The 23,889-nt window shown below is 48.0% G+C and overlaps 1 protein-coding gene across 1 annotated transcript in view; it reads right to left on the reverse strand.

Moving 5' to 3' along the window:
* Window positions 1-204: 204 nt before the first annotated feature.
* LOC144151465 (homogentisate 1,2-dioxygenase-like) overlaps window positions 205-23,889 on the reverse strand; it is a 31,325-nt gene continuing 7,640 nt past the window's right edge. The window contains exons 3-15 of the mRNA XM_077682519.1: window positions 22,234-22,322; window positions 19,314-19,422; window positions 17,416-17,475; window positions 15,467-15,558; window positions 14,744-14,778; window positions 14,560-14,639; window positions 13,608-13,707; window positions 11,757-11,878; window positions 8,590-8,694; window positions 7,300-7,426; window positions 3,836-3,888; window positions 2,379-2,507; window positions 205-958 (exon numbers count right to left, since the gene is read on the reverse strand). Coding sequence (XP_077538645.1) covers window positions 821-958; window positions 2,379-2,507; window positions 3,836-3,888; window positions 7,300-7,426; window positions 8,590-8,694; window positions 11,757-11,878; window positions 13,608-13,707; window positions 14,560-14,639; window positions 14,744-14,778; window positions 15,467-15,558; window positions 17,416-17,475; window positions 19,314-19,422; window positions 22,234-22,322 — 1,239 coding nt within the window. The 3' untranslated portion in view covers window positions 205-820. The remainder of the gene's footprint in view (window positions 959-2,378; window positions 2,508-3,835; window positions 3,889-7,299; window positions 7,427-8,589; window positions 8,695-11,756; window positions 11,879-13,607; window positions 13,708-14,559; window positions 14,640-14,743; window positions 14,779-15,466; window positions 15,559-17,415; window positions 17,476-19,313; window positions 19,423-22,233; window positions 22,323-23,889) is intronic.

A 23,889-nucleotide genomic window follows, 5' to 3' on the forward strand; every position in this document is an offset into this window, starting at 1 on the left:
GCCACAAAAGTTGATATGATGTGCAGTGCGTGGCGGAGCGAGGCAAATCTGCATTTCTCCGTAATGTAACGTGTGTGATGGAAAGCACGCTGTGTGCACGCTACTGCATACTGTTGCCGGGCAATCAGGATACATTTGGTAATTCGGCAAGAAGACAGGAATGACGAGAAAGCGAATGATACAAAATGTTTATTTTCTTCCACATAGCATTGATGTTCCCCCAAAAAATCAGTCGTTTAATGCTTTGCGCAAACAGAAGACACTTGTTCTCAGAAGAAATGGCACTTAGCAGAGAAAAATTGTTACGCATGCCTTGTGTATTCAAAAAGGCAAAAACATTTGGTTTCAGATACCTGTCAGGGCCGCTAAAAATCGAAAATGTCTCTTGAAGTGCTGAAGACGCAAAATTAGAAGGACTGCAGAAGAAACAGGCACGAAAGTGAAGTATCTCAAACAAACTTGTTCACAATGGGCTTTTGTAAATGCATGGCCTGTTAGAACAACATCAACGCGAACCGCCGTACAAAATTGTGAGTATTACTCAAATCTAAATACATGCACAGAAAAATTTACTCAAAACACTGGTAAGTTGCTTGTCTGGCTTGAGCAAACATAATCGTTCTCTTCAAAACTTGTTCGCTCCGCTCGAGACCGTTTCCTTTCCAGTAACAAAAAAAAGCTATTGTCCGAAATGGGAAGCCGAAAGGGGAAACTCTTCCACAGTTTCCACCGTTCAGAATGTAGCCAATGTGCCACAATATTGACGATGGGAGTACGCGGATTCCCTTCGTGGAAAGGGATCGCACCCCGGTTGCTTCAGTTAGGGTTTCTTCCAGCTCGGGTTGAAGTTCTTGCGCAGCCCCTGCCAGCAGGTGTAGTACTCCTTGTCCAGTTTGCAGCAGGCGTGCTCTGCCCACGTCGTCACGGCCATGCTCAGCGAACTCTCGAACATGAACGCCTGCACACGCATATCACGCCGCGCTTTGTATTCGCGGCTGCTCGTACGGACACTCAAAGCCACTGCAGTTACTTAGGACGCCGCCTAACGGTCCAAAACCAAGCAGCGAAGTCGCTTATTTGAATTCAAAATTTGCTTGTGTAATGGCTATTTCATGTCAGTAAAAATTTCTTGTATATCGCCAAACCACTGCCGTTGTAGCTTTCAGTGCTCGTTCTATGAAGCTACGCATGCGCACAACCTGTTTCGGCCCTTCTGCACGTGCGAGGTTGAGTCGGTCGACTACCGTGTGCCTTAAGAAGACCAGTGCTCTGCTATCTTGTAACCATCGCTACCTGTATTTTTTTTTTAATTCCAAACGCACCGCCCGTTTCACAATCAGAATGAGTAGGACGCATGGTTCGCCCACATGTAAGATGGGGCCCCGAGCTCAACTGGAATCATTCGACCGCACCTAAATTCGAGAGAGGCTTGTGCCTGGTTGCCAAGGCAACCCATGTTCGAGACCGCCGAAGTAGCTGCGCTCTGGCCAGCGATAGAAAACTCAGCGCCGCGGCGGAGCACGGTTTGCTTACGTTGTCCCTTTCCACCACGCGTCGCTCCACCTCCTGAAGACGCCACACACATTTACTGCACAATAAAGATGTTTATCCTCCTCCTCCTCCAAGATTAACCGGTCACGTGAATAAAGCACTGGGAAGGATAGCAATTGGGGGAGAGTGGCAGGAGTAGAAGGAAATTGCTTGGTTGGCCGCTCGGGGCTGATGCGTTTGGCGCTAAAAAAATACAGGAGGTGATGCTGTGGTTCTGCGTTGCTAATACCGGAGTAACAGAGAATATTTTCAGTCTTCTACAATGTCAGCTATTTTTGCAGTCTTATGCAGGGCGGGCAGGCAGTGCCGAGAGTGTTGCATGAATGACGACAAAGGGTTAGTAAACGCGTGATAAAAAACGTAATGAAGCAAAATTTCGATTAATTTCGATCAATTTGTTCTGAATGCTCAGCAATCTCAATCAGTGAATTTTTGACTAATAAGGTCATTGAATAGCTTCACCAGGCGATGAAATCAGCAAGCGTTCCGCCGTACCTGAGCTACACAGACATTTTCAACGGAGAGTTGAACTGAGGACATGCCGCATTAAAGAACAATTGGGAGTTTAGCCGATGGCCTTTGTACTCCTGGAACTGTACCGAACTCGGTTGAGTTCTCCTCTCATTTCAGCGCTAATCTCAGCATCCTTTCAGATGTTCAAGATTGCCCTAGCGCCGTGTTTTGGTGCAACAATCGCCGAAATGGTAGTAGCAGAAATTTGTACTAGCCGAGTACATTATCTATAAAGGTGAGAACGCACTCGCCTTGTACATAGCTTGTACGAATGAGCGGTTTCGGGGCAAAGAATTCGCGTATGAAGGACCTACCATGCATCCGTCCCCGATGCGTTGAGGCGCCAACTTTGCCTTGGAGGCCTGCTCGAAGCAGTCCACGTCCGGCCCGTGAGGAGTCATCATGCTGTGCAGGCTCGCACCTCCGGCCTGGAAACCCGTCTCCTGAGAAGCAAAAGACCGATTTGGAAAACGTGCAGCGGATTTATTACCAGCGTTTGTTCGAACTGCAAACTCCTGCAGCACTTGGCGCCGCACTGCCCGTCGTGTCCACACCCGGCACATTTTACGCAACCTGCACGCCCACCCCAGGCCCCGTTTGACTGGTGAGGCTTCGGGGTTCAGTTGACAGGCTCAGACATGTTTACTCTCCTTCGATCACATTCTTAACCCCACCCATCGGCGCCCTGAACAACCCTCTGGTCCCACCGGTTCTTTTTGCTTAGGAGTGCATTCTCAGGAATGCACCCTACACTTCCTTTCGGCATTCGTCGCCTCGATCATATCGTGGGAGTTATGGCTGTCTGCCCAGCCACCATAAAATTCAGGCTTCCCAGGAGCTCTGTGTGAACATATGCACTGTATCGAGAGAGAAAGCGAGAGAAACTTTAATAAAAGCTGGTAAGAGAATCTACGTGGTCGGGGTCTTTGGTTCTGTTGAGGCGGCCAGCCGTCCGTCTTCGCCCTTTCCGTTTAGGACAAACGTACTTAAACTCTGCACAGACCCGGAGGACAGAAGGCCACAACTATAGGACCTAAACCTAGGTCTTTTGGATAGTGGAGCTTGTTCTCTCTCCGTCTCTCTCTCTCCGCGATGGAGCTTTGGTGTAGTAGGTAGTCTTTGTCGTTTAGGCTACCCGCCTCATTACTTCTGCACGTCTTAAGGAGCCCATTGATAACTTAGCGGCGCTTATGGATCCTCACTGGGTGATTACTTAGCATTGGCAGTTGCAAATATGAGGATTGATTGATTGATTGATCGTGATTGATTGATTGATTTGATTTGATTGATTTGATTTATTAATTGTATGGTTCAACGCGCCGACACCCCGCAGGCGATGAGGGGCACCGTAGTGGAGGGCTCCGGATTAATTTTGACCGCCTGGGGATTTTTAACGTGCTCCCAAATCTCGAACGCACGCGCGTTTTCGCTTTTCGTCTCCACCAGATAAGCGGCCGCCGGGGCCGGGAGCCGAACCCGTGTCCTTGGACTGCAACTTTGAGGAACTGGGCCGGCTTGTGACGACAGTCTCGGCGACCTCGAGTTGGCGGCTACAACGATGCACTAATAGCTACTTTCCTTATCAGGTGCCCTTTGCCGCCGCCGGGTCGGTTACACTTTCGTCCCAACCACCACTAGTTTTGAATATTCGACAACAGCTACAGAAGTATCGTTTAAGCTACAAATTTCCGCATCTGACCATCTCGTACGTGTTACAAGACGCAGGAAAGAGTGGTTTAGAAGTGCAGAAGAGTGGTTTAAACGCGCTTACCTTGGCTTCGTACTTTCCGGTGATGAGACCCATGAACTCACTCATGCAGTTTCCTGAAAGGCAGAGATAGCGGACAGTAAGCAATTTTGAAAGCAACTACGGGCCAGGCAATTAACTGCATAAACTTTCTGAAAGCGACGTTTTCAGCTCTATAGCCGAGGATATATCAGATGTTCAGTCATTGCTTCCCACTGATATGAGTCTAAGCCACAGATGTGGCTCTTTCAAGTCAAAATAACTTTGAAATGGCCTGGGCGTTTCGTACAACTGCGTACTTTTGTCGGTGGCTTTCCAAACGCAATAAGAAACGGCGCATAACAGTTTCAAAATGTTGAACTGCTTGTCGGTTAGCTTTCAGGCATTTTGTATCGTTTCTCCCGTTTTCTTCATGTTCCCATGTAACCTACCGGCGTGAGATTTCAGCGGTCCTCGATGAAGTCAACAAACAATTGATCTTTATTTTATTGGATGCTAAGGCGTATCTGATTTCAGATTGTCTAGACGAGAAATACCATGGGGGCACGCAGCTTATATCTTTGGTCTTCCCATAACGAGGGCGGAAACTTTTGAAAAGCGCAGAATTCATGAATTTATCCGACTTATTTGCCTTCTAAAACACTTGTATGGCCAGCGGTGTGTCATTACAGGGACTCTGCAACGCTTCCCATAAACGTTCTTAACTCTTTCCTTCGCGTCTGGGAGCACTGCAAAAGCTATAGTTATCGCTAGGACGGAGCGGCACTGCGTGATTTGCTCGTCGCTGCAGATACGCCTTGTGGATCTTCTTTGCTTTTCCGGCTTTCTTTATAAAGCGGCTATCGAATGCGTTCGTTGCTGCAACCGACGGAAAGTCGGCCAATAGCCGCTAAACCGCTGTAACAACGTCATGTCAGCGGTCAAAGAACGCCAAGACCGACAAATAGAGAAAAATCTTTTGAGCAAGTTTCTAAGTCATCTGATGGGCATAGAGCAGTAATTTCTGGCTGAGGTACTTTGCGACCCCATAATCTAAGTACTGGATGTGTTGGTTGACCACGTTAAGCATTTAGGATTTTGAAAGACGTTGGTGAAAGTGTTGCGGGGTCCCCCTTTAACACACCGCGTATGCAGCGAGTTTCCCTTTGCTTTGTTGTACACGACAAGCGTCAATAGCAGCTACGTTGCTTCTAGGGGCTATGCGCTTCATCGCCACTATCGCGGTTCGCGGGCCGCCGAGTTCGATCACCGGCCCGTTGTATATCGAACAGATGCTTTCTTGGAGCAGCAGGTGGCTTTGAAGTCGTATACTGACGCTTCCTTGCCAAGCCCATATGCGGAGGTGCAGTCTTTACAAGCGGCCAGAAGACCTGTTTTCGATCTTTTTTTTATATTGGCCGTTGTGCGCTGGCTTCTGCGCGTACCTTTTCTCGGCTACTTGCCCCTGCATAATTGTCCACGTGACCATCTAACGAAAAAAGAAATTGGCTCCGCTTGCACTAGTGGTGGGAGGCTGGAGAAACAGCAGAGCTGGGGTTCGGCCTAGCTTCTTCCGGTTTTGCAATGTTTTGCTGGTTTTGCTTGGCTTTGCGCTAAGTTTTGTTCGGTTTTGCGACGTTCTTGCTAGGCTAGACCAAGTTCTCAATCGTGAGGCAAAGTTTAGCTGGATTTTACAAGGCCTCCCAGGTCGCTCCCCGATACTGACAGTGGATTTCAGAGGGGAGAACGTGGGTCGACCCCTAGCTCCGCTGTGTCTCATCCAAGCTTGCGCCACTAATGCAAGGTGCGCCTATTTTTTGCGTTTTATTAGCGAAAGAAAGACTATCACCATTAAGATACTATAGTAAGGGGTGCGCATACGCATATGCCCCTTGTGCTCACATTCGAGCAGGCGCGAAAGCTGGCTTCACTGTTATTATACCCTTACTGCAGTGGTGCACCCGTTACAGGCGGCGCAGCCCTCTTGGTATTTTTTTGCTAACGCCACCGGTCCAAGCTCAAGCCTAAAGAGCTCCGCTACTAAAAATTGGCCCCGTATCGGCTCACTTCCACGAAAATATCTCTCCTCTCCCCCCCCCCAACCCGTCACGCTCTTCAACTTTCCGTCTCGCTCCTCCCAAGATGCACTCGGTGGAAATTTGCTCAAATCAATTCAATTCTCCCGCGTTTCACTGCTCGTGCTCTTACTATGAGAACATTTTGTTACTGTTGGACTTGGCATGCCGCCATGAGTTGTAGACTTGGGCGCGAGCCGTTGTTGTATTTTTAGGTCAGATGATAATTATTAATGAGATTTTTTTTTATTTTCCATCACAAATACCAACCACACATTTGTTTTCAATTAAAAGAACCCTGCGAGTTCCAGTTGTGTCTAATGTTCTGCCTCAAATATGCCGATTGTTTTGTATCTACTAAGCCGCTGTTGACAAGTATGAACTATGGTAGCAGATTTAGTGGTTTTGAAAGTTTTGCCTATAGAAATGTGTGGTTTCAGTACCTTTATACCTTTTCGCCGGGTGACTGAATCGAGCGACAGAAAGACAGACAGACAGACGGACGGACAGACAGACAGACAGACAGACAGACAGACAGACAGACAGACAGACATACATACAGACAGACAGACAGAATAAAGGGCTCTAAAGTAAAATAAAAGCCCGACCGACACCAACATTTCCGGACTAAAGTACCCCAACACCGATAGTCGTCTTTAAAAAATAAACGTGCTCGAGTTTCACGCACCGCCACGGAACTCACTACTGGGAAAAAAATTTTTCTTCAACATCAGCCGCACTTACAAACATCACCGGCTACGCGCTGGTTCATGTCACCTTAAACTGCGGTTACCCCGCCAACAGAGCATAACGCAAACTATCGGCTACCTCGGTTTCTACATGGCTAAATGGCGCTAAATGCGAGGACGAAAGATGAGGAGACACGCTACGAAGCTCCCCGTCCTCGTCTTTAGCGCTATTTAGCCATGCACAAGAACCAATTAGCCCAACTGTTGATTATACATCGTTTTTTTTTTGTCTTGTAAACCAACAAAATGGCGGAGATCGACCTCACCACCTGTCCGCGTCCGGGCTGTGCTGGGCGGTTAGCTTCTCCCAAATGTGCACTACCTGGTCTTTACAGGCGCCGATGGTATTAATACGCTCCTGGCAAGCCAGAGGCCAACTCTATTTCTTCTTCCGCGACATGGCATAAGAGCAATGCATTATTTTGGAATCTGCGGCAACACCGATGTAGGCACAATATAAATTCGTGAACACGGATGTATGCGCAAAAGTTATCTCGTTACACGAACCGCGCAAGCAGGGGTTGTAACTGATTCCATAAATGTACGGCTTCGTGATTTTTATTTTTTACCGAAAGATTTTGGCGGTCCGCCTCGTAGGGAGGGGCTCGTATGACGGTGTTCATTCCCGTGTTGGCGTCTCCCCGAGATGGGGGACAGTAATGAACGTCTGTGGTTGGGTCCTTACGGTGGTAGTAGGGAGGCCTGAAGGTGTTCTCTGCCACCGACCAGCGCGGAGGAAAGATGACGAAGTCGGCAATGGCGGTTCCCGGCTTGCTTGAAGGGCACGTCAGCACGGTAAAGATGGATGGGTCCTGCGTCGCAGCACGGAAACGTTTCTGAATCGAAGTGCATTTGTAGAATACACCTGCCACAATTTCGGCACGCATGTGGGTGAAACAACGCACTGCCACGCTACGTGTTGTTTGAGCCACGACGTGTCGATGCTGTGCTATTAGGGGCGAAGCCCCTCAGTGGCTGGGGCTGTTGGCGTTTCCTAGCGTCGTCGTAATCGTCGTCTCACGAAGTCACGGTACTAAAACGCCGGGACACTCGTTTACGCCTAGCGCTGGAGCGCCTCGTGCTTCAAAGACACCAGACTTTTACAGCAAAGCTGTGTACCTGTACACCCCCAACGGTTTCACCTCCGTTGGCAAAAACGCCAAGGCGCCAAGAATACCTTTATACACTGCATGCTTCGCCCCTCCCCAGGTTTCACGTTAGTGAAGATGGCCGTCGAATTTTTTTTAAATGCAGAGCATTTCAGTAACTCACGATGTCACCCGGGTTGACGTCCGTAGTCGTAGTCCGCACCCCTCCCCCTACACTATATAAAAAAAAATACTACCCGGCGCCTGGTTTCGATCCCTCGACCCTGCGGGCGGAACGCAATGTACATGGTGCTCTACCCACTGCGCCACAAAGCCGACACAGATTGGGAGGCCACGAACGCGCCTTATATCCTTGACTCATTCAAACTACGTCAAGAAGCTGCTGATACAACGCATTCACTACCACCAACTCAACAAACACTAAACGTTAACGCAACACACCAACCCCCTATGCGACGCATTTACTCGACTCTCCCTCGCGGGGAGATGGGCCCAATTTTTTACTTTGGGCAACGCGGCGGTAAGCCATTTGTATGGTACTTGTGGTCCGTTGGTGCTTGCTGTCGTTTCAACCATCTGCACATGCCAGAAAGCGCTCCACCATAATGTCCTACCTTTCATCCTTGTCTTAGTGTCTCTATTTTCACCTGCCATCTCCGAAATGTCGATTGCAAATAAACCAAACTACTTTAGATTTTGTCCTATCCAGCGTAATATATCGCGCTGGAGGTGTGATGCTTGTAGTAGTAATAGCAGCAGTAGACGTCGCAGCAGGGGTATACAGGCGGTACTACTGTAGTTAATCTTGTAGCAGTAGTGCTAATATTTTGTAGAAACAGAAGAGCCGGAGAAAAGGTGCGACTCACGGCGTGGTCGAAGGAGACCGTGTTCATGGTGTTGAACTTAGCCAGGTCGTACTTGTACGGCACATAGTTTCCGTGCCACGCCACCACGTCGAAGGGCGAATGGTTCTGCACAATGGGGGAAAAGACGCATTACACACGACAGTGAATGCAGACGACATGTAAGCACCTTAGTGTCGACCATATTAATTAAAACCCTCATGATTGGTGGAACTCAACTTTACTTACGTATAGCACCCGGTTTAGGCTTTCAATATAGTCATATATGTAGTACGGGAACATTGTCGGCGACCAACATGGATATGGCTACAAGCTTGTACCCAGCCATGTATACATGGCTGGCATATTACGTCATCACAACCCATTCTGGTGGCCCACTTCCAGGTTCTTCATCGCTCCCAAAGGTAAGAGCATCAGATAAGTATGCAGCCCTTCGCCGTGCTTGTGGGTCACAAGCATGGAAACTACGCTGACGTCAGAGTAAGTCATGTATACTCGTAAAAAACAAGCACGTATAAAACTTTTGCAAAAGAAAAATTAAAGAGGATGTCGGAATTCGCGTCGTAGTTCCGCGTATAGGACAGGGGCTTCCGCTTCCGCTCTAGTGGCAGGCTAAGACGTGTAAGGCACATATCTTTGTCCGCCCTGTTTTTTCGACCTGGCTGGTGTTCCCCCGCCAAATAATTTGAACATGGATAAAGCGCAGTTTGATAATTGTATCTTTACATGTATACCTTTACTCAAGGGCAGTTTTGACACAAACCATGTGCTTAGTAGGAAGGAAGCTAAGCTGCCGTGGGTAAATTTTCGGCTGATGTTCACACAGCTGCCACGGTATACATTGAGGGAGCCAGTGCCCTCGAATCGCCCTCTATCAACGCCGTTTGTGGACACTGCTGGCGCGGGTTTCTTCGAGCGCAACTACAATCGGTTACAACTCAAGAACGGCACCACCTCATGTAGTGCATCACTCCGCCAAAGCGCCGGACCCGTGACGTCAGTGCGCGGGCGTTTTGAAAGGGGTTTGCTATGAATGCGTGATATCGTCTGCCTTGTCTCGCGCAGTTTGTTTGTCGTCACTGGAGTCGTTTATAAGCATATTAAGTCTAAAAAATCACGGGAACAGCTCGCGCCGTGTTAAAAATATTCCCAGTAACGGCCTACTTGCGCCGCGCGGAGAAACATCCGGCTACGGTGATAAGGCACAGCGGCAAATTTCGGTGCCGTTCTTAAACCGAGTATAGGAGCGTGATACACGGGCGTGCTATTACCGACACACACCTGCCCTTGAAAGCTAATGACTACATTGTGCGCGTTGCTCAAGTACCACACGCCAGTGTGCGCAAACGCAGGCGCCTGTTGTGCCGTGAGATAAGATGCCGTCTCGTTGGCGGCACCCGCCGCGTGGCTTAAACAGCTGCGTAGTGTTATCTTGTGTGATGTTATGATCATCTAGTATTTACACTCTTGATTCCGGAAGGCCAAATAACCATAGAGCTGTGCCCGTCTGGCGTATTCGTTGCATGTGTCGCGCTGTGCTCCGCCCGTGGTGCTGCTTGGGATATAACGATTCAGACATATTTCGTAGCGCGCACTCAAAAATGGCCCTTAAATCGTTCCAGCAACGAAAGTCTGAAAATTTATTGCACTCCTTCGATACTGGTGTAGCGTTTGCCTCTAACATTGGCCGTTTTCGCATCAGATTGTTAGCGTCCGAGAGAGAGCGTCGTGTTGCAGACACCTCCAATTTTTTTATTGAATGACTTATTTGCAATATTTATTGTATGGCTTTACGTACCTACGTACCTCGGACACGTTTCGGAAGATTTGAATGAGAGAAATGTCGCCTCTCGCGATAAAACCTGGAGCTGTTCCGCATTTTGAGCGTGAAAGCGTGGCCAAGGAGCGTACACCGGCAATTTCGCGGTTCATGGGCTATCCCTTCTTTGAAATTACTCACTAGATGTTCACGTCTTCTCGAAAATGAAAGCGTATTAAGTAGCCACTGAAGGCAAAAAAATAGGAAGAGAGAGAAAGCTTTAAATAATACTGAAGACGTTAGCCCCTCTAACGGCTTGCTACTGCAGATGGGGTGAATACAGTGCGGCGTAAAAGGAACTGGAGAAATAATGCGGCAAAGAATGCGTTCGTGCACTCCGTACAGATGGTTCACCAGCGAAGCTGTAACGTGTGTCTCCGCCCAAGCGCCGCCGTTCCTGTCCGCTGTTTTCTCTTGAGGCGTGCTTCACGCAATAACACTCACTGTTCTTTTCTGGGAGAGAGAACCTTTTTAGGGGCGAAGAACCTTAGGGGCTCGAGCTGTCTGCGTCACCTGTCGTCGCCGCCTCCTGTCGTCACGATAAATTAAGTTGTCAAACGATGGTAAAAAAAAAAACAAGTGCATAATGAATAAAACCGGTTCAAAAGAAACATAATTTAAACTAATTTAAAATACAGGAATAATCAGAATTTAATAGCATTGATAACAGAAATTTTTTTAAATTGTGCCTCGAAATTGGTTTCAAACGCTAGGTTTTCTCCTGTAAAGCATACTTCTTAGCATGCTGTGGCGTGTGACACGAAGACAACTTACGGCCTGTCTGTCCCTCATTTAATTGCTTAATTCTGTTTCAGCGCAAGAGAGGGTGCCACTGACTCAGCAAGCGCGCTATTGCTCCTCTCACCGGTGCCTCTCCCGCGCCCAATCAGCGCGTGCCGTGTGGCAAGAGAGAGGCAACGGCGCGCGTTGGCTCCAGAAACGCTCTTTTCTGCGATGTAAGCTTGCCCATTAGCAGTGATTTTGCTGTGGGAAACATCGGCGCACACTGCATGATTGGCCCCTCCCCAGATTTCGCGTTAGTGGAGATGGCCCGGGTGCTTTTTGGCTGCCTCCGATGCGCTGTTTTTACTTAGCAGTGTCGATAGGTGCGACAATGTAACTACGCCATCTATTAACCCAGCCACCCTCTCCCCCCTTCCCTCCAACTTGTAACTCCAACCTTTTTCTTTTCGCGCATTCTTACGGGGTTGCGCCGAATGAGTTTTCTGCGTACGCGGGACCGCTGAATTTTCATTTCGTCTAGCCTTATAGATCTTTGCTTTAGAAATAATAAATTATAAACAAGGTAAAATAGAATAGAATTGGATCGAAAATGTTCGCGGTCACTCGCCTGTGCTGCCTGGAAAAGGAAGCCCTGGTACTTGCTGACGATCAGGAATCCGTTCACGTCGCGGTCTTCGAACCAGGCCGTGGGGGTCTTGAAGTCGCGCGGATTGGCCAGCCCGTTGGCCCCTGGAGAGAATAATTGTTGATGCGCGCTTGCGTGAACAGCGCCAAGGGGACTACTCTTTCGTTTGAATGTTAGATACACGGACGTAGGGCAAAAATTATTTTCCTTGATGTCTAAGGGTCCCACACCTCCGTGCTCACCCCTAGCGACCTGTCTTACAATGCTACCCCTGGCGCACAATCTTCACGCAAGAGGAACGTATCCCCCTCCCCATCCCTCTCCCACCAACTGCGAAGCTCACGTGTGACGCTGGTATCAAGCAGGCACACTCTAAAGCCACACTACCCTCTCACGTATTTTATCTTCCCTCTTCCAATATTATATTGCACTTGCAATATCACCCTCACAACGAACCATCTAGTCTACTCCTGCCAGGACTACCCTAATCCCTTCCCAGCTCTTCATTCGAGCAGCGGGTGGCTGCGCTGCCCAGCTCGGCGCCGGAGCTCCCACAAGCTCTGGAGATCCGGGTCTTGGTATCAGAGTGGACTCGCGAACCCCTGAAATTGTCAAACTGACCACACCCCTTCCCTTTTTTTTAAATACTCTCCCTCCCTCCACCCCCTCTCTCTCTCTCTCTCCTCACTCATTCTCTCTCTCTTTGTCTCTCTCTCCCTCTCTGTGTATCTATATCTCCCTCTCGCGCTCCCTCTCTCGACGCTTTTGAAACGTCTGCGTGACTAATGCTCTCGAGTTGAATAAAACCGTGGCAAACGAAGATAAAGAATGCTGCTTGGCCGCTGATTGAACTCAAGAAACTTGCGACATGGCAAAAATCTGCGAAAGCGGTAACGAAAAGAAGTGCCGCGTTCCTATCTCGGAAAATATGAATCCATAACTGCCTCCTGAATAGTCAGGTATGTGAGGGTGTAACTGTCTCCACACGACTTTGATGCCATCATCTTCATCAGATAACTTATGCCACTAGAGGACAAATGCCTCTCCCATAGGGGTACTACTGCCCCTACCCTTCATAATCCGAGTACATTTCGCTATGCCCCCCCTCCCCCCCCCCACGCACACATTCTTATTTCATTTCTACACATGGGTCTCTGTGTTCTTTCGCCTACTTCTCACTACGTCCGTTGGTTATAATTATTTCCATTCCTTACATTTGCGTCTTACTAGTTTGGTTTCCCTCTTTTTATAAGTTTCGTTTTTATAAGTTTCGTTTGTTTATAAGTATTACAAGGCACCAAATACCATTACCGCTGCGGCAGGGAATCGAACTCTGCGGCCATCGTGTGTACCAGCAGAGCACCGTATAGTCCTGGGCCACCATGGCAGGTGTTTGCTTGAGCTAAGAACTAATTTCGTGCTGGCTCACAGCGAAACAACTAGGCGCAAAATCCAAAGACCCAAAATCTAATCACGTCTTTAACGGGTGTAGCTGCTCACACGTGCTCTCTTCGCTTACTCAGGGTAGACCCAAAAGTGGTGAGTGCGAGCAGAAGAGGAGGATGAGAGAGTCGGAATAATACAGCATTTCACCAACAGGTAAACGGAGGAGAGACTCATGCCAAAAGGTCCCTCAGATCACACAGACCTCTTCCATTTATTACACAGCCAACGCGACTTTCTCTCCGAACACGCTGCGTCAGTTTTTTAGGAATCTGCCCAGTAAAACATTCTCTCGAAAGGCGCAGGTAATCAGCAAAACAACGTTTGTAGGGTCAGGCTGGTCACTCAGAGTTTAAAGGGACACAGAGACCTCACCGCCGCGTGTCTTACCGATAGGGCCGAGGTTCGGCAGGACGAAGTGATTGTCGAAGACCTCCAGGATGTAGCCACGGCTGGGCCCCGACACGTGCACTTGGAATCGCATCCCTTGCTGTGTGACGCAGGGTCAGCAGCGTCGCGTGAATACGCATCAATGGGAGTGCCGTAAAATAAATGCTAGGTGATAACATAAAACAGCTGAAAATCTTTCACTACATTCATGTGCTGACAGCTTAAGGTTAAGTTTCGTTGAATAAAAGAGACCGCAGATAGCTTTAGTACACGAGGCTTCACACTTGTATTATATGGGTGCACGTATAGAGTCATTACACCCTTCATCCGCTTGCAATTTTAACAAGTCGTGACTAGTTAGCGCAACAAATGCTGATTATGGGTCGTTGTTGGCTTCATATATGCGCTACTTCAGCCAACTACAAGCTCTTATGCCAAAAGAATAAAGAGATGCGCTTCCCTCAAAAACTGCACCGGCACAAGGATGGCAAAGAGCTATGCGATAACGCCAGCAGTTATGGGAACCTGTGGTAAACCTAAATTTTATTGCGGTTATGTTAACTTAAACTTCAATTTTATTCTCAACGGCCGCGAAAAAAAGCTGCTACTCCCGCTGCAGTCATTAGAGGGTTACAGCAGAGCGCAGAATCGGTCCCGGTATGGTACCCGGCGGGCGACCGGTGCAGCCACGCGTGCGCAGAGGCGGCAAAACTAGTTGTGCAAATGCGCATGTGTACCGGTGCCGTACCGGGACCGGTTCTGCGCTCTGCTGTAACACTCTATTGCCGCTATTCGCGTAAAAATCCGTAGTACAGAAAACTTCAATTGGAAGTTAATATAGGCAATATAGAAATAATACAAGTTCTTGAAAGAGAGCCTCGCAAGGCGTGCGGTACAAAATTTCCACACGAGCAAGGGTCAAGTATTGGTCGCAGAGTTTGTGGCCGCTTACCTGAATGACGCATATCTCGTTGGGCTCCACGTGCATGCGGCCGAACTCTGTGATAATGAACAGGCTGCCTTGCTGGGGAACTGCGAGGCCCATGGGCACAGCGATAAGAAAAGTGGCGCCGCGTCTCTAGTACGCTCTGCCTGCTACATCGAACTCGCAATAACGGGAGGTAGGTTTGACTTGCCTATGAGGAAGTCCCCGTCAGAATTGTACATCGCCCTGAAAGCGAGAAAAACAGTAAAATGAATAGAAGGAAGTTCTTCGTAAGATGTAAAATTTTGTCAATTACTCGTTCCCTCGTTCTTGAGAACATGCATTCATCCGCGACGAATGATCTGTTTCGGGACACAATCTTTAGAGCAATAATCTGCACTAGTATGCACGTTCTAAATTCGCCCGTTATTAAGGGGCTGCTTGTAGTTATATGGGCACAACAGCTCTTTTACCTGATGCTCTAGATACAGTGACTACAACAAGATAAATATTGAAAAGCCATCTGCATGTCATTCCAAGAGTCGTTTTTTTTTTGTTCATTCTTCAGAAATTTATTTCAATTTGTCCGGAAAATGCGCGTCCATCACATTGACTTTTGTAAGACCGGCTCCCGTTGGTGTGGCGGCACCACAACTAACAATTTAACTGCAGACTGTGACTAGAACTCAAGTTTGCAAGTGAAAATTCCTGTGTTTGCTCAACACTACGCCAATGCGGCGGCCGGGAATCAAATTTTCGCAGAGAGGCTCAGAAGTACCAGTACAGCCACTTTGACGCCAATGGCGGGTCTCAACAAACTGCGACCATCTCCCCCACCGTTCTGGTTTTGAGACGCAGCTAACTTTAAATCACTCCGTTTTCTTGGGCAAATGACGATGTACACGCATGCCGCCAGCGTAGTCTTGGGTCTTACTTGTCCTTCATGGATATGTTGCAGCAGTAGACATGGACGGCCACGCCATGGCGGGTCCTGGCATCGCCCGCACCGCACACGGTGTTGAGGCCCTGGTCGAGCACACAAAGACACGGAAGGTGGATTTAAGACACACTTTTGTTATCCAAAAAGTTGGCCTTCTCAGTTGCTCCGAGGCCACGCGATACACAAACAGATCATTGGGTTTTGTGCGTCCAGATGAAGGAAACTTTTCGGGTCCCTTAAGTGAATGCCATAGAATGGCGGCTAAACAAACTAGGTATGCATCTGGCAATTAGAAAAGGCTGCGACACTTTCCCGCGTCGCCGAGCCAGCGTAAAAAAATGCCATCTTGGTGTCAAGAGGCGACGTACGAAGTGGCATTCAGCGCACTGTATGCGCTTGGGGTGTGTCCGCGTTGTCTTTCAGCTGAGCCGCACCTTTCCGACCATCAAGCAGCGCGTTAATGTGCGTGTTCAGACGGACGCGTGGCCGTAAGGCAAGGTTTCCGACGCATATTACGTAGCGTGACTCATATGCCGGCTGTATACAGGAGAGCTTTCTCGGCGAATTTGAGGAAAAGGGGCAATTGTTCGCTTTGTTTTGAACCCGTATTTTATTGGTTCTGCAACGGCTGTCATGACACTACACTGGGGTGGGCTGTCCTGTCGAATGACGAGCACTCCGTTTGTGCCGGGCGTGTAATGTCATGGGAGAATGGTGTGATCGACAACGCGTTGGTAAGTGAGTATTAAAAGTTGCGCTATCTTTGAAACCGCCGCAAACAAAAGTCAGCATTACAACCACCTAAACATATTGTATACACTATCTGCAAGAGATTTCAGTAGCGTAAAACCGGTCATTTGTACGGGGCTGGACGCATGGTCGGTGCCACTGTGCCTGCGCGAGGCCAGTTTCGAGTCTTCCGCGCACGCGCCGTAGCGGCGTGCGGTACACTTTCGTGTACTGCACCCGGTCCAGTTCTCCTATGTCGCTCTCCTTTTCAACTTTGTTTCCTTCTCTCTCCGTGCTGCGAAAAAGAACCTCAACGAAAGGGGTCCTGTCAAAAGTTTCCCCTGGAGCGAATTCAGCCGCTCTTTCGTGTACAGAGGATATGTGGGAGTGCGGAACCACTTCCGTTAAGTCCATTTCTTTTAGCACGTACAAAGCGGAAACGTTGTGAAAAACTTGTGATCGCCGACAAAAGGTTTATTTTAAAAGGTAAAAAAGACGTTTCTGCTTCCATACGGAAACCTTGTTCACCGCACGCGTTTTTCCTCGGAAAACCGGTGCGGCAGCTCTGAGAAGCAAGCAGGAAGTCTTCAAAACCGGTTTCGGAGAGGGGGAAAACACATGCTGAAACGCGCCGCTCTCCGCCTGTGTGTCTGGCCCTTTATTCTACCGAGCCCCGGCTCGCAAGCATTTTGCACCGCTTTCACGATAAGCGATTATGACATAGGATCATGATATAAATATTTCCAAACGGTGCTCCGTAATATACCATGGCAGCAGTAAACTAATTTCAAGTCGCCTGTTAAATAAAACTGCTTTGACTCCTTGCAGAACTATACTACATATTTGTGAGGTTTGTTTGCATCAGATGACCAGAAACGCAGGCAATGTCATGAACGTGGGTGCTGTTGGCAGTTACGCAATATGTATTGTCCTTGCGTGATTTATTTTCAGACCGCAAAATACCCGCTAAAGAAGAGGCCTACAGGAAGGTAGGTTTTGTTTGACAGGATCGCAGGAAGATTCGTACGCTCACTCAGTTGTTTCTTGTCGCAATGCCCTGTTTCGCGCTAGTGTTATGGTTCGATTGGGTTTCCTTTCTGTATCATTATTCTATTGAAGGTTTGAGAATCTGCACGAATCGATATGTTTAGCTGTTGGTAAGCGCCAATGCTAGCCCGCGTTCAGAAAGGTCAAACCTGTCGCCATCAACTTACGTCCACAAAGTCGATGGACCCCTTGGCCGGGTCCGGAATTTCGAAAGGCTTCCATCGGAGCTGGAATGAAAAGTGGAAATGTTTAGCTTCAGAACGAAGGAATCATGGTAAAAGAAAGGCTGGAATGTCAGCTAGGCTCTGGCTTTTTTTAACTATCCTACACGTGGGAAATGGGGAACATTGGGGGAAAAGATGAAAACAGTAAAATAATGGGAAGGTAAGGACAGAGCGTAAAGAGGTGTGCCCAGCATTACGACACTATAGACAACAGAGTTCAGTGACTGTATACTTGGGCTGTAATTCAAGCGTAGCTTTCTGGCTGTCGTGCCTCATCCCCACACTGTTCATCGTGTGGTGTTCCAGTTGATGATCGATGCTTTTATCCCATTCTGCCTCAGGTCATGCAGTACGGCGTGCAGCTTCCCTTAATTAGCTGCAATAAAGATCTTACCTGAAGTACATTATATATCTGGAGGAGCATTGCATTTTTTTTTAAATGTGCACCCCCCTGTGCACATGTACAGTCGGCCAAACCTTAAACTAGCATTCGCGAGAGGCGATTTTTCGGTGTTATGGCACTTTTAAGAAGGAACAGACTAACAGACGATGGGCCGAGCTGAGCTCGGTTTCTGAGCATGCACTTAATCTCGACCTATTTGCACCTTGGCTTCCGTCATACGGCGCTGACTCCTGAATAGTCGTTACTCGCGCACGCTAGATAAAGATTTCGGGGACTCTACATCTCTTTCAGATGTAATGCTGCTCAAGGAATTCTTATGTAAGCTCGCTAAGATTACACCTCTTTCCCTTCATCTCTTCAGCTCTACCTTTTTCCTGCCTTTTTTAAGTAGTTCGACTACTTCGTTAGCAGACTGCCATGCAAAAAAAAAAATGACGTACCCCTCCTTCTAACGTCGGCGATGGTTAAACGCGAAGATGTCTCGTGAGGGATTCCTCTGTTGATACGAAAACCTAAAGCAGGCTTCACCTGTGTCAGAGTATGTTTGAGGCAGAGTACGCTTTACAGGTGGAAGTTGGCTTTGCTGCAGTAGGTTTTGAGGTACACTACAGACACTATAAGTGACGCGTAGAAAGCTTCGCTTTAGACTTCTACCGGGTCGGAATGGCTCATCGGATAAACGTCGGCTACAAAAAACGAGGCACCCAAGTTCGATTCTGACCACAGGAGTCGTGTTTTTCTTTGACTTCACTCACGATCATCATCATTGTCCGAGAGAAGGTCGGCTTTTCGGCAGTGCGTCTTGAGGTGGACTGCAGACGCCATCAGTGATCCATAGAAAGCTTCGCTTTAATATCAACTTCCGCTGAAGGATGGTATTCAAAAATGCACGGCTGGGCCAGCACGAACGCTGGTGGTTGGTTTTACTGTGCGTTGACGTTTGTCCTGGGAATACTTCATAGCAGTATTAGGCGCGAAGCCCTTTGCGGGCTGGGGCTAGCTGTTTGCGTCTCCTGTCGTCGTCGTCGTCGTCGTCGTCGTCGTCGTAATCGTCGTTCGTATCATGTAGTCACGGTACTAAAACACCGGGAAACTCGTTTACTCCTCGCGCTGGAGAGCTTCGTGCTTCAAAGACAAGAGTCTTTTAAAGAGAAGCTGTATACCTCTGCCCCCCAACGGCCGTTGGCAAAAACGCCAAGGCGTCGAGATTACACTTACACACTGCATGCGTCACCCCTCCCCAGGTTTTACGTTAGTGGAGATGGCCCGGGATTTTTTTACTACTAACCAATGGGCATCGAGAGTCGGCGTTGCTCATTATGCAACACGATCTACGTTTGTCGCGCTTTTTCATGCTCGCCAAGATAACGTTACGGCCAGAGACAAAGTCAGCCAGTTTTGGGTGATGGAGTGCTTTGCGAACGCCTTGTTCACTTACCTGGTTAGGGTTAGGGTAGTTGGTGTTCCAGTCGGCGGTCAGGTTGTTGTCGCCGGCGTACTTGGTAAACGGCGCGTGCTGCACGGATGGCCTTATCCGGTACAGCCAGCTGCGGGAAGAAAGGTACGGGAATTGCGCTGATGCCTTACCGTTCACGGACAATACATTATGATGCTAGAGCACTGCACAGGCCAGGCCCAGCCTGCTCTAGGGCCGGGCCGAACGGCTAGCGTATGGGACTTTGCCCGACCCAGGAAATTTATTTGTGGACCTCGTACGGGACTTGGTACGAAATTCCGACCTTTGAAGCGCTCTATTTGGTGCTGCGAGTTGGTTCCTGCTGGACAGTGCCATAATACTAGCGGTCCTGGCGTTTGTGTAAGCATATTGGCCCAAGTTCATTAGCCTTGAAAAGGACTGCAGTTGTGAGTATAACCAATAACATGTGTGTGTGGTGTGTAGAGTATACTCATTCCACGCTCCAAATTTAAGGTTGCAAAATGGCACGCGACATGCGCACGCTAGAGACTGGTAGGAGCAGAGGAGGAACGAGGGGTGAGATAGGGATGGACGCGGATATAGGGGCCCAGGCGGTGGGACCGACAAATATAGACACACCCCGGCATTCTGTATTGTACCAATAAATACGTGTAAATTGTCTGAAAAAACATGGCTGCGGCTTAGCTCAGCGAACCCTGGATATGCAAAGCGAAAGCTTGGCCAGTCTGGTGGAGTCTTGGTTTCACTTGGTTAAACTTTCATTTAGCTGTAATTATTATACTGTTCGTCCAAAGCCCGTCTTTGTCTACAGTTGTGGTCAAGCTACCGGCCTTTTCTGAGCCGAACGGCTCGCTCTTCCTCATTATCCAACGCTAGCTTCGCGCCCTTGGCATTTCAGACCCTATTCAATCCTATCCAGTCCAACCCTGTCTCCAGTGAAGCAGCTCGCCGGGCAATATCCGCGAGGTAGCCACACGCCATCTGCCGACGACTGCTCATACCTCCCGCTCCCTCCCCATGCTCAGAGAAAACGGCCCGGCCTCGCTCTCATCCATGACCAAGCTCGCGTGCAAGCGGTGAGTCACGTGGTCAGGCGGCGACCCAGCCGCGGAGAGCGCATGCGCCAAGCCGGCAGCGGCGGCAGCCAGCGAATGCGGCCGTCGGCAGAGCTCGGCCCGGCGGGTCACGTGATGCGTTGCAAAGGATACGGCGCAGCGGCGGTCAAATGAAGGTCAAATTCTCCGCGACGGCGAAATGGCTCGACGAGATTGGCAAAGCTTTGCTTTAACGCGCAATTTATTTCCCCATCTCGCGCCGAGTTCGATAGAGCTGTTGGGTGCAAGAACTATAGCTATGCAGCTGGGCGTATAACACTCCAAACACTAAAAACACGTGTGACATAAATAACCTGTGGTTTGACATTCCTGGAAGGGTGGCAAGTAATACACCGAAACACTGATCGAAAATTCACCAGCGATAATTTTTTATAACATTTTATCGATGTAATGTGCCGACAAAACTTTATTATCTTCATCTGCTGGTAATTTTCCTCAACATATAAATTGTTCGCTTCAGCGCTTCTATCAGACGGCAGTTGATTAGAGGTTCTTTGACGGGCTTCGCGGCCTATTAAAGTTAGCGTTAGTAACTTCAGTATATTATATTGACTAAACTGAGAATTAAGGACAGCTGGCCGAATTGGAACGTAGTCATATTAGGAAACTTCACTGCTAGACGACACGAATGATTTAACACCAGCGTTCTCTTGGGTAGTCATTCTTTTTGTATAACGTTAACGTGCAGCGCCCCCCCCCCCCCCCCCCACTTCACGCAGATGCTCATATGACCACTCCATGGTATATATGTTCTGGATTTTCAATAAGTGTTTAGTTGTGTAACTGCGCTCGTTCGTCTGTCTTTTCTTGTCATCGTTTCTTCGAGCAGTAAAATTTCTATATGTGTATTTATAGTAATATGTCTATGATTTCGCGGCAGTCAACAATCTAAAGTTCCACATTATGGCAATAATTGACTACTTATAGCACAGTTCATTTATTGAGCACGAGGTTGCAAGTCTAAATAAACCATAAAAGCGGCCGCGGCGGCCGCTTTTATGGTGGAGGCGAAAAGCAAAAACGCCCGTGTGTACGAAATTTCGGCGCGCGTTAAAGATCTCCATGTGGTCAAAATTAATCCGGAGCCCTCCACTACGGCGCGTCTCATCGCCTGCGTTGCGCCGGCGCGTTAAACTCTACAATCAATCAATAAATTGTTCAGTTACTCGCTTACACTATTATCAATAGTCAATGTATAGCCGAGTATTAAAAGTACTATGAATAGTTCTTGTATTCCTACGACACAGAACTGGCCGCACCGCATACCCGAAAAAAAAATAGCTCAGGTTTCTCATCGCGATAGATTTACAAAAATGAAATATTTTAACCCGAACTACGTATACCAATACAAACGTTACCTAGAAAGTCATTCGCCTTAGAATAGTCCACACTAAAATAACGCAATTGGCTCATTTTCCTGTGCACCATTTGTGTGGATGCACAGCAAAGTGCCCTTAGTTCACTTCAAAAAACAAATCTTGATCAGCTAGGGACTGGTATACGTACTGCACACCCATTGTGAAAATTTCCTAGGTCAATCCTAAGCCTTCTCGACCACAAAGAATTCACAAAAGAAGCTTGCATTTAATTGTGACAAAATCATTTTATAACGTTAAGGAAGAAAAGTGTTTTCTCTAGCTTTCCGTCATATAAAACGTTTCATTCTCGCTCGGGACGTGAGCTTGTACGTTGAATTACTTGCGGCCTGCTCGCTTTCGGACTCTGCCTAGAAAATTTTGACAAAGACTGTACACAGTAAGCAACGGCTTGCACGGAAACGACGCTTTCATCCGCGAATAGCATACCTTCTCTTGTTAGTCTCCCTTGGAGCAGTGAACGCAGTCCCGGACAGCTGTTCAGCGTACAGGCCGTACGGGCACACCTGCGGGTTATTCTGCACAGACAGATGGCATCTGCTTTAGCCACAACTGCGCGCTCACACACACACAAAAGGCCGGCTTAATAGCGTTACGCCTTTTCTCTTTTATTATTATTTGTTAATTTACCTTGCAAAATTAGGCCGGAGGTTTCAGTTGAAACATTGTTACTAGGATTATCAGTCGCAATCAACACGGCAAATAAACGTCACACTATTTCAGGCAGCTGCAGTTATACACACATTCTCATGTAGGCCACTGCACGCACTTCAACCGAGCGTAGAGCCTGTCCAAGTATACCTTTACAACGTCGCACACAGGGGAGAAAAAGGAAAAACCGGCTTGCTATGATTATCCCCGCTTGCACTGCGACAGTAAGCGTCAGTTTAGAGAAAAACAAACTTCCATCCCGATGGCACTACTTTTCGCCTACAGGTGAATGGTGCTGGTATAGTTCATCCTCAAAATAAGTAGGTGCCGTAGAAAGTAGATAATTGCATAGTAGGTAATAGATAGATAGTAGATAATAGTAGATAATATATAGTTGCATTAGATAAGTAGTGGCAGTAGCTGCAGTATACATATATTACGGCAGTATATAGTTACAGTAAAAAAGTACCCCACCAGTGCACTGAACTATGCGCACAACCGGAAAGTGTGCTACCCAAAACGCCGCAATTTTGTCTCCCTGGGGATTTTTAGCGTGCGCCTAAATCTCGAACAAACGAGCGAAAACGCCCGTGTGTTCGAGATTTAGGCCCATGTTAAAGATCCCCAGGTGGTCAAAATTAATCAGCGCCTGTGTAGCGTCGGCGCGTTGAACCTCATAATCAATCGAGTGGTGATGAATTCCTTCAAAGCCTAAAAGGTGCATGCGGTATCATTTAACTCGCGGCAACTGAGTCTCCGGCGCTACATTGTTGGGAGCCCGGTCTTTCATGGCATGCCACCATCAGCAGTTAGGGTGTGCGTTATATGTTGACATTCTTTTTCCGTAAATAATAATGGGAACGTAGTCAATCTTATTACTTGTATACATCAACCCGATTACTCTATCGGAAGTCTACGTCCATTTGCAGAACACAGTTTTATGCTTCCGTATAGGCTCTCTCTCTCTCTTTTTTTTTTTCTTAAATAACTAGCCAGACTGAAGGCGTGAAGGAACAGTGCACATTTCTGAGCGCGATAAGCAAACAGAACAAGCTCTTTTTTTTCTTTGTCCTCGTTACTGAACGTGCGCTGTCCAGTCAGTCCTCACCTGTCATTACCTCGACATGTTACCTTGCTAGCTTGGCTCCCGAGAAACATTACGGATACGCAAGTTTGGGGGAAAGTATTCTATTACTGAACTCGTCCAAATTACTTGAACACGTTTCGAAACCGCAGTGACAAAAATTCTGTTTATTATATCCATAAGCAGGGGTATATACATTGTTATCCTGGCTTACCGCGGGTGCACCGGTTGTGACACCGATAGAGCAGACCGATCAAAGAGATGTTTGCAGAAAAATTAAGCTAGAATTCTCCGTATAAAGGAAGCGATTTTAAAAGCTATACATTGGGCGAAATGGCTCATGTATGGCG

This window comes from Haemaphysalis longicornis, unplaced genomic scaffold (genome assembly GCF_048455015.1).
Source record: "Haemaphysalis longicornis isolate Haplotype H1 unplaced genomic scaffold, Haemaphysalis longicornis Haplotype H1 scaffold_9, whole genome shotgun sequence".
In the NCBI taxonomy this organism is placed as follows: Eukaryota; Metazoa; Arthropoda; class Arachnida; order Ixodida; family Ixodidae; genus Haemaphysalis; species Haemaphysalis longicornis.